General features: G+C 43.6%; 1 protein-coding gene across 1 annotated transcript; it reads left to right on the top strand.

The window, feature by feature from the left end:
• The first annotated feature begins 3877 nt into the window (after positions 1–3877).
• Positions 3878–15724, top strand: pfkmb (phosphofructokinase, muscle b). The gene is made up of 22 exons (XM_018725642.2): positions 3878–4175; positions 6011–6084; positions 6786–6863; positions 7460–7649; positions 7756–7921; positions 8179–8223; positions 8314–8422; positions 8508–8603; positions 8887–8979; positions 9162–9287; positions 9444–9508; positions 9684–9747; positions 9850–9996; positions 10520–10590; positions 10727–10814; positions 10988–11140; positions 11798–11962; positions 12097–12158; positions 12853–12964; positions 13128–13227; positions 14458–14563; positions 14955–15724. The coding sequence occupies exons 1-22, from the start codon at positions 4082–4084 to the stop codon at positions 15088–15090; spliced, it is 2340 nt and encodes a 779-aa protein (XP_018581158.1). The 5' UTR covers positions 3878–4081; the 3' UTR covers positions 15091–15724.
• The last annotated feature ends 374 nt before the right edge of the window (positions 15725–16098 follow it).

The raw sequence follows: 16098 nt of genomic DNA, 5'->3' as shown, positions 1-16098 counted from the left end.
TGTGTGTGTGTGTGTGTGTGTGGTTTTTTTTTTTTTTTTTTTGGTGCGTCTGGATAATCACACTAAGATATAAACTGCAAGCGGTTTTCTTGGAATGTATTCTTAACAATTACATGGTTATTCTCTGAGCTGGGAATAACATGCTAAACTCTAAGCATAATGAACAAGCGCTAAGTTGCTGTGGTGTCACATATGTTACAATTAGTACAACAAAGGTCATAGGCATCCATCACATTGGCTCACTGTGTTTCACTGCATTCATTAAGTAAAATACATCAACTATTTCTGTCCTACTTGTTTTTTAGTTTTCTAGAGACACACAAATTCCATAAAACCTACAAAACTGCTGTCTACCTTTTCAGACGGAAGAAAGGTCTACAGGTATAATCCTAAACTGTGAGGTCTGGACAATTTTGTCTTGATCACAAAATAAATGTTTAGCCCTTCATCTGATTGTGTCTCCAGAGTAATAGATGTATTTGTGAGGACACATGAATAACTGGCATCACAGAGGAGCAGTGTTGTGCAGAATTTTTTTCATGGTCTTTCTTCTGAACACTGTCTAAGTTGCACATTCATATTTTCTAAAACTACATGTACTCAAAATGTATTTTGTCAACAACGTGTGTAGATACTAGCTGCTTGTTTTGTGTGAACAGACTGTTCCGGCTGTACTGTGTTTTTGACTTCATTTCTTGTTTCTGAAAATGTTATACACTTGAAATGTCTATTCTTCACTCGCAGAGGGTTTATTCTGAGCTCTGTAAATTTTGTGTACAGTGTTTATTATAAATAGTGTATTTAAAAAGGTGTCATTTGTTTTTATGATCCTTGTAATTTGTAAAAGTTCAACTTAAACCCCCCCAACAGAATTAAAGTTTTAATTTTCAAGTCTGGCTTCATGGGTGTTTTATCTTCATGGAAATGAGGCCAAATAAACCTTTGTGCTGTGAGGACCTAGAGAATAAACCCAGTTATGTGTCCTGTCACGAACACTGTCCATACTGTATGTTCACGGTGACCTGGAGTGAGGACGGTGTCTCACTTGCCACAGGGGAAGTTTTCTTTCTTTCACGTCTTTTGCATCCACTCATCTCCATTTTATCCTTATACACAATGCAGTTTTGGCCAAATTGGTGTCGGTACAAGATTCGTAGGTGTTATTGACTTGAATTAACGCATGGCCTTCAAGATCAGAATTATCCAGTGTCAAAGAGGCTGTGATTTCTACTGGACAGTCCAGTCTTTTGCAACAGTTACTGAATTTATCTGGCTAGTATGAACGTTGTTGCTTCGTGTCATTCATTCAGTTACTGTACTAAGGTAAAAATGGATGAGTCTTTAGGCAGAGATGACACGGGAGAAGTGATTCTGTGTGACGTCAACGCTATTAATATCTGTCCATTTTGAAATGGGCGACAGGCTTACACAATGTGGGAGCTGTTTGTTTCCTTAGCCCAGCTTCTCTTTTCGTTTGGATTGTTGGCCTGCGCTGGATTCCTGGTTCTGAGAAGAACCCCTAAAGACCCCAGTCTAGGCAAAGGTTTGTGCTGTTGAGTCTCTGCTTGCAGCCTTGATGGCCCTCAAGATGACTTTGCAGTTTTTACCTTGTGCGTTTTTGCTAGATTCTCCCCCTCCTATAGACCCGTCATAACTGTCGATAGAAATGGATGAGAAACTGATATTCCTCACCTGTATTAACCCAGTTAGGCAAATGACTTTTTTTTTGTTAATGCAGGTGAGGAATATCAGTTTCTCATCCACGTTGATCGGTGGTCCTTGAAACTTGATGATCTCAGGAAATGATTTAGTTTCCTAAGTTCTCATTTGGTTTTGTCTTTTCTATATAGTGTTTTTTTGGACATCTAATGCCTTTTAGCAGCTCGTTACAGTATCTTCCTTGGAAGACAGCCTGAGCGGGATAGAGTGGACTTAATAGTAATCTGATTGTGTGTGTGATTCAAGGTGGCACATGGCACTCGGTTTGTGTCCTGTCGGTTCACTCTTTGTACGTGAGACAAGGCTGCATGTACTGCGGTCCAGGACCAGTCAGTAATGCTCATGCGGAGCCCAGGAAGTCAGTTAAATGGAGCCGCGGGCGTTCCGATGCCCGGTCGGAACCAACTCCTTCGGGACCCGTCCCTGCAGGAATCCAGCTGAATATTCCTGCTGGATCTTTCTGTATTTGGCATCTTTAACGGCCATATCCCTCTGTGCTTCAGAGGACTTCGGACTGCACACTGTTACACTGACCCTGTACAGTAAAGTTCTGAGAAACAAAAAATTGACAGGATGTAGCGGCCAGGCAGGCACGATGCAAATTGCATAAGTACTTCCTAGAGCTGCGGCCAGACCAACCGCATTAAATTCAAGCATGTTGTCTTCAGCACATACTTTCTGTCTGGTGAACGAGAAGGTAACTTTAGTATAGAACTGACACAAAAAGGATGATGTAATTTGTCACAGATAAATCACATACGATGAAGGCTTCACAGGAGTGACACCCCTTAAATTATTTGCACCGTAGGTTTGGTATTTAAAACATGCTTTGTATTTTAATGTTTTATTATCTTTGAGATAATGCATTTAAGATGAGATATAAACCGAATTTTAACTGGATAAAATATGTGGTCTCCCCAAACAATCCTGATTTTGACCGATTTCAGTGTTACATGCAGTGTTCCTCGGCTACATGCAACTTTCAGTTTAGTTTACTAACACTTCTTTCGTATCCATGGCGACAGGATGCATGGTGACGGAGAAGAACAGCAAACCTGAGCCGTAAACATGGCGGAAGTGAGTTTAATGAATCCGGTGCCACACTCTTATTCTGTTAAGGTGTGTTTTAATCACATCTGTCGGTTTGCATTTAGATGCAGGTCACATTTATGTTCCCTTTGCGAAGCGGAAATATGGGAAATAGAAAATATAAGGCTGAACATGAACAAACCTAAATAAATAAACTGGAAAAATCATTATATCTTCAGAAATATGCCACTTTAATGTTACCACTACATATCTTAGGTATGAGTTTTTAATGTGCAGTACAAGTTAATAGCGGCTGGAAAATTGCTTTTAATTTACATTCATTAATTTCACTTCGTAACTGCTGATGTTTGAAAAATTAATATTTTTGTATTGCTCAAAACAGCCACCCTTTGCCGTAATAAGAGCTTCACGAACACGAGGTTCAGTTAACAAGTTTAAAAACCCAAACTCAAGGTTTATTGTATGCCAGATACTTTAAAGTACCATCCAGATTACACAGATGGACTTTTGCCAGTTTATTTGAAACTAAACTGATTTTTGAATTGAATTTAAATAGATAAAGGGTAGGCAAATGAAAAATGAAAAGTACTGAGAAGCCATCATGTGGCTGTATTAAAAGAATGTCACTTAAGTTCAATATTTCATGCACTTTCCCAGCATATAGCAGGCAGTGCTTTCAGTGTCACTGATTCGCAGTGATTGAAAGATTTCAGGTTATTCCGACTGAGGAGCATCCCTGCAAGAGCACTCCTGCTATACCCTGGCTTTGCCCAACCCATCTTTGCAACATTACTTCATACTCATGTATCTCTCATATATTGCAACATTACCATGTGCCAGTTTTACATGTAATTAGGTATATATGCTCATCTTGAAAGGCACTCACAATTCTGTCATTCAAGCCTTCTAGGGAAGGATATCAAATGGACACAAGGCATTTAGATGTCACTTTTTGCCGCTTTAAGCTAGATGTCTAGGAAAAGATTTGAGAAGCTGCTGTGGCTGTAGCTTTGATGCTGGACGGCCGGCCGGTAAAATTAGCTCGGAGCAGAGGGAGGGGTGTCTGCGTGAATTTGAGTGTGTAACTGGATGTGAGGGGGGTGGCTGCGTGGTGTCCTATAAACCGATGCCCCCGAATCACTGGATCTGCTGAGAGGCAGGCAGAGTGCTGCGGCAGCGACACGTCGGTGCCGTGCAACCGAAGAGCTAACGGGATCAAACTAATCCGAGGCAGCCCTCTGCTCCCCCCTCGCCCTGTGAGCTTCTTCTTTTCTTTCCTTTCGCAGGTGATTTTGCGCTCTCCGGTAGCACGATGCAGGCAACGGCAGGTGCTGTCAAGGTGGATGCCACCAAAATGGGTGTTGGACGGGCCATCGCCGTCTTGACGTCCGGAGGAGATGCCCAGGGTGAGTGCAGCGGGGGCCGAGCTGTCGCCGCACCAGGGGAACGGGACAGGACAGGATACTTGTCTCACGAATGCTGTGTCGAAACATTAGGGAGCCGTGGTTGGCATTCCGGATCGAGTCTCCCCACCTAAAAAGGCATTAAACATAATGGTGGTGTCTCACGGAATGCAGTTACGCTGGGACTGTTTGTTGCCTGAAACCTGAAAATGCTGTGTTTTCCTCTGATTTTGTCTTTACTTCCCACATTGTGCACCAGCCTATAAGAACAATAATAAATCAACTTTAAGTTAAGTTTTTATAATGTAAGTCTTTAATAGTAACGAGTAGTGCTGCTGTCTCACAGCGCCTGGGTGGTGCGAGAGGATGTGGGTTCGATACCCGCTCGATCTGTGTGGAGTTTGCATGTTCTCCCCGTGTTCACCTGGGTTTCCTCCGGTGCTCTGGTTTCCTCCCACACTCCAAAGACATGCTGTTCAGGTTCCCCCATAGTGTGTGAGTGACATAGAGAGTGTGTTCCACTGATGTATGGATGAGTGACCCAGTGTAAGTAGTGTATCTTGCAGTGTAAATCACCACGGTGAATAAGGTGCGTGGGCTGATAACACTACATAGAGTTTTTTGGAAGTCGCTTTGGAGAAAAGCATCTGCTAAATAAATAAATGTAAATAAAAAAAATGAAGTTCTATGGTCTTTCTCAAATTAACCATCCATGTAATGTTATGTGAACAGTAAATCAGAAAAATATACAGTTTGACTTTAGTGACCAGAACATAGAAATCACATTTGTCTGCTTCAGTTGAATTTTCTTTTAGTTAATTCTTTCATTCATGCATCCTTCACGTTGTTATTCAGTGCAGGTCATCTTAGTTGCACAGCCCCATCTGCGAGTGTCCTCTGTGACACTATATTTGTACTCCGCATTTGATAGGGTATAACCATATTTTCATCATGCTGCATACCTGCGTATGAAGTGCTGTAAATCTGATGCTGGAAATTTTCTGTCATTGCAGAGGGTCACTTAGTTCTTCTGATTTTTCCTTGGCCTTTAACTGGGCTGAACCCATGGCCTTTGACCTTTTGTGGTGTCAGTTCCCATTAACCCTTTACCTTCAGAAGAACTTATGTGAGAACGTTAATTTATCTTACAAAATCATATTTAACTCATCTTTATTACGCGTCTATTCACCCTGCTGTTGTCCTGTTTGTTTCTATTAAATGCTCCTGTAACTTTTTACGTTGTCCCCTCAGGGACGTATCACACTTGGTTTGTTTCATACGCAAATACACACAAATACACACAAACACACACTGAGCCACTCACTCACTCACTCACTCACTCACTCACTCACTCACTCGCCGGGGGCTAATTTTAGAGGCGTGACCTTTTTGTCATATGACATAGAGAGGGGACGCTCCTCTCGGCCGAAATGTGAGAAGCCCAGGGTGGATTTACAGGAACGTTCTCTAGACCCCTTGCCCTTTAGTTTACGCTCTACAATTGAGGGAGTGAACGAAACCCACTCTTCAGCCCCCTTTGGAAGCTTTTTGCTCGCTTATGTAAACGTCACGATTCTGAAAATCATCTTCCGAGTGGAAACCTCCAGATCAGCTCCTTCTCAGAGATGTTTGTGGCTCTCTGCGTAAATTCATCAGCATCGGCTCCAATCACAGACGTGCATAATTTTGTGGTGGACAAGCTGTACGTCTCTTATGAATCTTGTCTGTCTGGTCCCAGCTTGTGCTTCAGGGTAAAAAGGGGCAGAGGAAAACAGCGCTGTGGAAACAACGGGAAACAACAGTGTGTGGGAGTGGACTTAGAAGCTTTTGTGTTGCAGGAATGAATGCCGCTGTGAGGGCTACAGTCAGAGTTGGCCTCTACACAGGAGCCAAAGTCTTTTTTGTCCACGAGGTGAGACGGCCGCACGCCCTCTGTCAAGCGCAGTTGTTTTCATCGGTTCGTCTGTGCAGAGGACTGTGGCATCTTCACAGAATTCATGAAAAAATTTGACACCGAGAGCTTGACGCGAAATCTGTTCGTAGCAAAGGACACATACCATGTTCCCATAGCACGTGTCTCTTGCCATCTGGAATTTGATCACAGGTCCTGCCATAGTGTCAGAGACCCCAGATACACACATCTGTGGATATTTGTCCTCATCAAACAGACAGAGCCCTTCTAAGTCTCTGTTCATTTTTCACCCACACACACACACACACATTTTCAGAACCGCTTGTCCCATACGGGGTCACGGGGAACCAGAGCCTACCCGGCAACACAGGGCATAAGGCCAGAGGGGGAGGGGATACACCCAGGACGTCGCAAGGCACCCCAAGCGGGACTCGAACCCCAGACCCACCAGAGAGCAGGACTGTGGTTCAACCCACTGCGCCACTGCACCCCCCTGTTCATTTCACTCTTTTTATATTCGATTATCAACAATGCTTTTGCTGTGCTGCCACCAGCAGACCAGATGCTTTTTATAGAAACAAGCATGGTGCCGGATTTTGTAAAAAAATGATTGTTAAAAAACAAATCCGGAAATAAATATTTCAATAATCAGTGCGAAGGGCATGAGGAAACTAAATACTGGATGCTGGTGTTCTGTGCAGGGCTACCAGGGCCTGGTGGATGGAGGGGACAACATTCGCCCTGCCAGCTGGGAGAGCGTGTCCATGATGCTGCAGCTGGTGAGTCAGGCTCCACCCAGCACCACCTCTGTGCTACTGGCTGTGCTCAACCCTTCCATGCCTTACACTGATCTCATACATATTAGTTGCTTACGCTGTCATTTTATTCTCTGAGTAGTTTTCCCTGTTACTCTAAGTGTAGATATGAAAAATCACTTTACAGAATGTATTTAAAGCCCATCACCGTATTGCAGTTCTACTGCTCACCCCTCTAAGTTGAAATGACACATGTCACCAGTATATCACTGTATGTCCATCCGATGGCATGTTACGTAAACTGTGATGAATGTAGACTGAGATATGAACTCCGTGAGCTTCTTGTAAGAAATCACCGAGGGTAACCTTTAGTAGCATTGGGCAAGGCTGTAATCAGACCCGACCCAAGGGCCAGAAGAAGCCCGATGCTGGAGAGCTGGTGAGGTCAGGACTTATGTGAAAATGTCATGTGGTAACACAAGCAACGTCTACAGCCAAAACCAACTCCTACGCAAGAGCAGTTGTCAGTCTTAGAGGCCGAGTCCTGTTTGTTATTGTCACCTATTGTTGTACGTTTGTGTGCCTGCGGTACATTGACAATCTGCCTCGGTGTGTAACAGGGCGGCACTGTCATTGGTAGTGCTCGATGCCAGGATTTCCGCACAAAGGAAGGGCGCACAAAGGCTGCTTGCAACTTGGTCAAGCTTGGCATTACCAACCTGTGCGTGATCGGCGGTGACGGCAGCCTGACTGGAGCCAATCAGTTCCGTTCGGAGTGGGGTGAATTGCTGGCTGATCTCGTCAAAGCCGGTGAGCTCCGGGGGCTCGGAAACACTTAAAATCTTTCCTGTCATATGCGCCATGAGAGGCCGCTTTCGTCCTCACCTCTCTCTTTTGGTTCCTTTCCTGAATCCAGGCAAGATCACTGTAGATGAAGCCAAGCGCTCTTCCCACCTTAACATTGTTGGCATGGTGGGCTCCATTGACAATGACTTCTGCGGCACCGACATGACCATTGGCACAGACTCCGCCCTGCATCGTATCATAGAGGTGGTTGATGCCATCACCACCACTGCACAGAGGTACTGAGTGGGAAAACAGCTTGTAACTGTAACTGGTCACTTGGGTACCAGATGGACATGTTCTGCTTCATGCTCTTAGTGTATAATTATTTTATAATTAATTTCGCAAGTTATATGAACTACCTCTATCAATCTACTCACAGCTTATTCTACGTGTTGAAACTTTGTAAAATGCAGCCCGGTTAGTCTGTCTCTTCGTGTGTATGTGTGTTACTGTTTCAGATGGTTACAGTACTCTGATGGTTGTTTTTTCACAGTCATCAGAGGACCTTTATCCTGGAGGTGATGGGAAGACATTGTGGGTGAGCAACTAAATACTTGTGGCTTTGCATAGAATGTCAAAGTGAGTTTAAATGTGCCAGACCAGAAGAATACAATTCTCCTCCCTGTAGGTACCTGGCCCTGGTGACTGCTCTGGCCTGTGGCGCTGATTGGGTGTTCATTCCAGAGATGCCCCCAGAGGAGCATTGGGAAGAGCATCTTTGCAGGAGGCTGATGGAGGTATTGGCTTCCCACAAAGGCTACATCATCTCCGTAAGACCTCCTTCACTATAAACTGAAAACGGTTCACTCTATCGATCACTAGACCCGTGGAAGAGGTTCTCGTCTGAATGTGATCATCGTAGCGGAGGGGGCCATGGACCGTCACGGCAAACCAATCTCCTCTGACATGGTCAAGAACGTGAGTCTTGAGCTCCACTGAAAACATGAACTATTGCCTACTGAGTGACCTTCTCCATCTTACCGCCATTGTATCTTTCTTTCACTTTTTCACTCATTGTACTTCCATCATTTACTCCCAGACAGACTGAGACACGTTTAGCCAGTTCTCTTGGACAGCTGTGAAATGAGCAATAAAATATATGTGAATTAAATGTCAATAAAATATATGTGAATATATGGATTTTAAAGAGCCTGTACGTAGTAACGTGTTCCTCTTTCTCCCTGTGCTTACTGATCTGTAGCTGGTTTCGAAGAAGCTGGGCTATGACACTCGTGCCACTATCCTCGGGCACGTGCAGAGAGGTGGCACGCCTTCTGCCTTCGACAGAATCCTGGTACGCTCCTCCAACAATCCTGCCCGCATTTGTATTCACGCTTTATCCATGAGTTGTTCCTCTTGATTATTGCTTTTCCGTCAAAACAGACACCATAAATGTGAGCACCAAGTGAAAATTAATTGTATCTGTTGAATGCTCCACTCTTTTCCTCCATTCTGACCTTTTGCACTGCTTCTTAGGGCAGCAGGATGGGCGTGGAGGCTGTCATGGCTCTCCTGGAGGCCACACCAGACACCCCCGCCTGTGTAGTCAGTCTATCTGGGAATATGGCTGTGAGGTTGCCCCTGATGGAGTGCGTTCAAGTGGTGAGATGTCCTTTCTCTATGTTCAGGTGTTGACATATCATTACACTCTACATTCTTACACTCTTCTCTGTTCAAATGGTGAAAAATATTGCCCATGTACTCTGTCTTCTCTGTGGGGAGATATCGTCTCGTAATGTCTTCCCATTTCCTTCTCAGACAAAAGATGTTACTAAGGCCATGGCTGAGGGGAGATTTGATGATGCCATCAAACTCAGGGGCAAGTAGGTCTCAATTCTGAACTCCCAGCAAACTGTCACTGATGTTCCTTTTCATTTCTACTCCATTTATATGTTGCTTTGACAGAACTTTGACTAGAAGTGACTTGTTTCCAAACATGGGGTGTATTTGTGAAAAGACTGATTGCCTCGTGACATTTTTACTTGATTTTTTCTTTAGGAGCTTTGAAAATAACTGGAGCACCTACAGGCTGCTGGCTCATGTGCACCCCCCGGAAGCAAAGGTGAGCAGCCACATCTCTTATCTAAAGACTACGTTTACCAGGGCAAATGGGAAGACACTGTGACCCATCCTCCCCAACTTCTTCGTCTCCCACCCCATGCAGAGTAACATCAACATTGCCATTTTGAATGTGGGGGCCCCCTGTGCCGGGATGAACGCTGCAGTGCGAGCAGCGGTCAGGATTGGCATCACCCAGGGCCACCACATGCTGGCTGTGCACGATGGGTTCGAGGGCCTGGCTTGTGGACTGGTAATGAGGTCTCCACACAGCAGACTCCCAATAGCCTTTGAGCGAATTATTGTAGTAGTACTGCACACCCAGTTTTATTTCATTATCCACAGTGATTTGGAAATTAATGTATTTTGTGTGATCAAGTATACCCACAACCCTATAGAAAATCATGTTGCGCATTTTTTATTGCTATATTAGTATTATTTTGTTGTGAAAAGTACTTTTGTTTACTCTGAGCTGCGTGTTACTTTGGAGAAAAGCATCTTTAAATGAATAAAGGTCACGTGAAAGTAAAGCTGGTCAATGTTGCTGCTCATGGAAAGAAAGGTACCCAGCTATTGAGCTCCAAAGCTGTTCTGGAAGGATCTGTGATGCACTGCAGCACAAGGAAGGTGTGATGACAAATGGTGAATGCTGAATGTGTGAAGCGATGAGACAATGATATAACAGATCAGAGAGCATCTGTTAGACCCAGGGAAACCACTTAAATGCAGTATGGATTGATAAAACAGCATTTCTTCATGGTCTTCTTTCACCACAGGTGGAACCACTCACCTGGGCCTCAGTTGGTGGTTGGACGGGGAAGGGTGGCTCCCATTTGGGTACCAAGAGGTGAAATGTTTTTACTTTTTGTACAGGAGGACAATGGTGGCGGTGATCTATGTTGGAGCCTCCTGCCAGGAGATATTTTCATTCAGATTGATATGTATGTGTCTCTGATATTTTGTCTCTCTCTCTCTGGATTCAGAACACTTCCAGCAAATCTGATTGAGGAAATTAGCCTGAGCATTGCCAAATTTAACATCCATGCTCTGATCATTATTGGAGGCTTTGAGGTGAGAGGGACAGCAGGGAAGTACTCTGACCCATTGCATTCTGACATTTTAACCAGTCCCCCAGTAAAGGCGATGTAACATCACACGAAGCTAAAAACGAATACATTTCTGTGTCGCTGTTTTTTGTTAATTGTCACTGTTCCCTACTCTCTGCTGCCTTCTGTCTCTCCCAGGCTTTTGTGGGAGGCTTGGAGCTGGTAACAGGTAGAGAGAAGTATGAAGAGTTGTGTATACCCTTGGTTGTCATTCCTGCCACAGTCTCCAACAACGTTCCTGGATCAGACTTTAGCATCGGAGCTGACACTGCCCTCAACACCATCACCATGGTCAGAACTGGGATTTTCAGTGTCTGTCTCATACAAAACTATATACTTTCTCATGACCATTGGCAGAATTTTAATGCATGAAAACAATTTCTAACTCACGGGAAATGTAATATAAAAGGCAGGGTCTTTAAAATATCCACATATACCATATGGGCGGCACGGTGGCACGGCGAGTAGCGCTGCTGTCTCACCCAGCCTCACAGCACCTGGGTGGTACAGGAGGACATGGGTTCAATCCCTGTTCGATCTGTGTGGAGTTTGCATGTTTTCCGCGTGTCTGTGTGGGTTTCCTCTGGGTGCTCTAGTTTCCTCCCACACTCAAAAAACATGCTCTTCAGGTTCACCCATAGTGTGAGACTGAGACAGGTAGAGTGTGTTCCACTGATGTATAGATGAGTGACCCAGTATAAGTAGTGTATCTAGTAGTGTGAGTCACCTTGGTGAATGATGTCTGTGGGCTGATAACACTACACAGAGTTCATTGGAGGTCGCTTTGGAGAAAAGTGTCTGCTCAATAAATAAATGTAATGTAAATATCTCCCAAAATTCTACACAGCTGTGTAGTGGTTTCAGAGGTGCTAATCTAATAGTCACATTTGCTACCTCAAGCACCCACAGACTATTTCTATTAAATCCGTTTAATTCTGCTGCTCCCAGACCTGCGACAGAATAAAGCAGTCTGCCGCTGGCACTAAGCGGCGCGTGTTCATCGTTGAGACAATGGGCGGATACTGTGGCTACCTTGCCACTATGGCAGGACTCTCCTCAGGGGCGGATGCTGCCTATATCTTCGAGGACTCCTTCAATATCCATGACTTGGAGGTGAAGCTCTGCATGAGACATGATACCTTATAGCTATAAAGGTTAAAACTTATAAACTGATAAGCACTTTTGTTGTTCTGTCAGTACATTGGAGTACACCACACAGTATAATATTAATGTCTTGTCATTAACAGATAAATGTGGAGCACTTGGTCGAGAAAATGAAAACAACAGTGAAAAGAGGCCTGATTCTCAGGTGCGTGCATTCCCTTTGATGCATTTCCAGGAAGGGACTCAATAAACCTCATTATTACTGTACCATGCGTTGGTATTGTACAAACACCCATCCGAGGTGTTCGGCCTCGGAAATTAAAGGGAAAGTTTGTTCAGCAGACGAACGAGGGCACAGCAGCTCTGCTGCTATTTGTAAACGGCTCTCCGAATACCTCTTTTGAATAAACAAAGAACAGGAAAACAAGACCGAATTGTTTCTTTGTGTTGGTGCTCATGGTGTACAACAGGATTTTATTAGGAACTTTTTTGATAACTTCAAATTCCATTTTTCGCCTTGCTACAGTGCCATAAATAGCTGTAAATTGACTTAAAAGTCTTTTTTTAATGTAGAAGAATGTCCAGGAGGGGTGGACATCCAGCGGCACTCGGACCCCCACAGGATTTTTTTTCTCCTTGGCCTTTGCCTTTCGATTTAGAGTTTTTTTGTTCCTTTCGCCCGTGGCCAGTTGGCTTACTTACGGCTTTAATGACTGCATTGTTATTGTAGTAATTTCACGTATAGCCAACCTTTCATTTATATTATGCCTCTGACCCTTTGTTCAGCACTCCGTGTCACTGTGTGAGAAGAGCGCCTTAACATAAACCGAATTGAATTGAGCTCAATTTTTCCGACGCCATCATCCTCCACTTTCGCTGCTGTTTTCCTCTCTATCCAGGAATGAGAAGTGCAATGCCAATTATACTACCGATTTCATCTTCAATCTGTACTCCGAAGAAGGCAAAGGGGTCTTTGACTGTCGGAAAAATGTCCTGGGACACATGCAGCAGGTAGGAGAGGAACAGAGCTGCCAAATGAACTTAGCGGAAGTTGCTTGTACTCATGATCTGTTGTGTCTGTATGAAGACATAGTGAAAAATGTAACACGTAAGTCAAGAATGTTAAGTTTCAAGTAACGTAAGTGACTTTACTCCTTTTCGCGCCTTTTTTTAGGGTGGCACCCCGAGCCCATTTGACAGGAATTTTGGCACCAAGATGGGTGCAAAGTCTGTCCTCTGGCTCACTGAGAAACTGAAAGAATGTTACAGACATGGTGAGATAAGACACAACCGCTGCCGGTCTGTGCAATGTTAAATTATAGAGTGGACTCTGTGATATGTTCTTCCGCAAACTTCTGTGAGATAGATACTGCACTTCTTGCAATCAGATTTAGTAACTACACGGTGAAACCGTGTCGTAACACAGAGTAAGCGGGGTCCGCAAAATTTTATCACGTAAAACGCAGGGTTGTGTTTTTTCTAAGCGTGATGGAAGATAATATTTTTTCACTCGGTCTTCCACTTAATATGTGAAAAAAGAAAAGGTTCATTTATTATACGTGTGCTATCTCTTTAAGAGAGTCGTTTAGAGGTTGATGATTGTGTTGCGCTGTTTGTTCAGGTAGGCTTACCGTAGACTGCGTAGTTATGCACTGAGGAAAGCTTAGAAGCAGAGGTGCTGTTTTCCACTCCTAGTTTACTTTTCTTACCCTGTTGAACTCAGTGGCTAAATAAACGATAATAATATCATTCATTCGCAGCACATGATGATGATGTTATGTGTCTTTGTGTTGTATAAGATAATTAATGACTCGGTGTGTTGCCGGGTAGGCTCCGGTTTCCCGTGACCCCGTGAGGGATAAGCGGTTCTGAAAATGTGTGTGTGTGTGTGTGTGTGTGTGTGTGTGTGTGTTTGTTAGTGTAAAAGAAAGGGTTAAATAGGTTGTAACAATTATTTTGTTCTGTATTGTAGTTTCACAGTGCTTCTGTAACGTTAAGTGCTGTTTGTGTCTCTCTCTGAACCTATTGTTACTATCAGTCTGCCAAGCTAGAAATCATCACTACATCCTAGGCTAGTGAGGGCAGAATAAGACACCTGGGAAGTAGACCAGTTATTACAAACAAAAATGTGCACATGAAAAATATAATACCAGTAATAATAAAAGAATAATAATATTAGCAGGAACTTTTGCTGGCAGGAGACTGGAGCCAATTTGCATAAGTGAATTTGCGTTACTGGAGGGCACATTATGGCATCTCATTGTACTGATGTTTAGCTCCTTTTGAAGAAGAGTCTGAATTTCATAGCAACAATCTAATATGAACTGTTGTTTTGTGAAGAATTTTCCAAAACAAAGGCATGTCCAGTTTTTAAATCTTAGAGCTGCTCCTTCCTTTGTTGGACATTCTGCCGCTTAATGTGATAAAGATGATGGTTGAGCCTTGACATAAATTCTCTATCGCTATCAAACATGTCAAAAGATAAATTCTGTCTCACCTCCAAGGTCGGATCTTTGCCAACACGCCTGACTCAGCATGTGTGTTGGGCATGAGGAAGAGGGCCCTGGTGTTCCAGCCCCTTGCAGAGCTCAAGGAGGAGACAGACTTTGAGTGAGTGCTCAGGCTGAATGTTCAACTGATGATTCCCCCCGATCTGCATTCATTTTGAAGAACAGATCAAGAACAAGTCAGTTTGATCCAAATTAGACTGAAACATCTCTTTGATTTCACAACTGCTACAGATTCATAAGAACACGTTTCTACTGCACTCCCAGACTGAACCAAAATGAAGATAGAAATTATATTATTATTACTTCTTCTCTCTTGGGATTCATATTTTCCGAATTTTTTACACTGATAATTTAGTCCAGTGGGGTGCTGCATGCAATATGTGCTGGGTTGAATAAATGGTACTATGATAAGACCATCTGGTCATGCTAGGCTCACCTGAACTCCTGTCATACTTTGGCGGCTCTGATTTCTTTTTCTCCTTCTCCTGTAGGCACCGCATCCCAAAGACACAATGGTGGCTGAAGCTCAGGCCAATCTTGAAAATCCTAGCCAAGTACAAGATCAACCTGGACACCTCAGAAAAAGCATCTCTTGAGCACATCATTAAAAAGAAAGGCCTGGTCTAAGGGCCCCACCTGGAGAGAGATGCACAGAGACACTTTAAGATGCACATCGACCGAATTCAACTAGTCTCTGAAGCCTTTAACAGTAGCAGCCATGTCCAAAATTTAATGGTCAAAACTACTTTCAGTGACTTTTTTCAGGGTGGTAATTAAGTCCTGAACGCATTTAATGTCAATCTCTTAGTCTTGGTGTTCGTTGCCATGTTGGATGCAGGAAAGAATTCAGCTGATACTTCTTGGATGGTTGAGACGTGGCTCAGTCTAAGACCACAGCCAACATGCAGCATCTCGCTGTCTGTCGAACTATTGCAGACATCTCAATGTTGAAATGGTGTATAGCATAGTATTGCAGCCATGGTTTTGTTTTTGCACACTGTCACAAGACTTCACTTGACTCTTCATTTGCATTTTGATGTCTCTGTCTTAACTCTCCTCTCCTCTCTCTGGTCACATTGCTTCTGCTTTAGCTTATTACTTCAGTTTCCTATCTCCTTTTGGTATTCTATTTGTTATGTATTACCCTCCTCCTTCTTCTCTTGTCAGTTTCCTTCTTGTACCTCCTAAGCTCTGCAGTGAAGGGGCCCATCAGTGCTCCCATGGATGCATCAGCACATTAAAAATGTCTTACAACCAATGAGCAAGCTGTCATCTTTATGCAAAATATTATACGTGAAAGTCCGTTTTAAGAGTAAGAATGTAGAAATCTGCCATGCTCTTCATGTTTCCGGGAGAAGCACACACATATCTAACTGATACGGTAATGAGGTCAACAAGAACAAAGTCTTCGGTATATACGAAAACATACTTCTCTGTTCTTCTGCTGTCTTCACAAGCAGGTGAATGGTGACAGCCCACATATACCAACCTTTGCTGTGTGGGATGAAATAGCATGTGTTCTCTGCCAGCTGCACACAGTGGCAGTATCTGTATTTTATTTAATATTTTTAAAGTGGAGCTAATTCTGAAGTTATTTGAGTGCAAATACCACTTCCTACGTTGTGAGACCCGCCG

The sequence above is a fragment of the Scleropages formosus genome, chromosome 22 (assembly GCF_900964775.1).
Source record: "Scleropages formosus chromosome 22, fSclFor1.1, whole genome shotgun sequence".
NCBI classification, from domain to species: Eukaryota; Metazoa; Chordata; class Actinopteri; order Osteoglossiformes; family Osteoglossidae; genus Scleropages; species Scleropages formosus.
Note: the sequence above shows the minus strand (reverse complement) of the source record. Positions and strands in the feature narration are given on the sequence as shown.

What these genes read in the sequence shown, in the direction of transcription:
- pfkmb (XM_018725642.2), top strand. Translation starts at nt 4,082, where the DNA reads ATGCAGGCAACGGCAGGTGCTGTCAAGGTGGATGCCACCAAAATGGGT. An exon ending in TCCCATTTGGGTACCAAGAG is followed by an intron (nt 10,591 to 10,726) that starts GTGAAATGTTTT and finishes CTCTGGATTCAG; the next exon opens with AACACTTCCAGCAAATCTGA. An exon ending in TCCTGGGACACATGCAGCAG is followed by an intron (nt 12,965 to 13,127) that starts GTAGGAGAGGAA and finishes GCCTTTTTTTAG; the next exon opens with GGTGGCACCCCGAGCCCATT.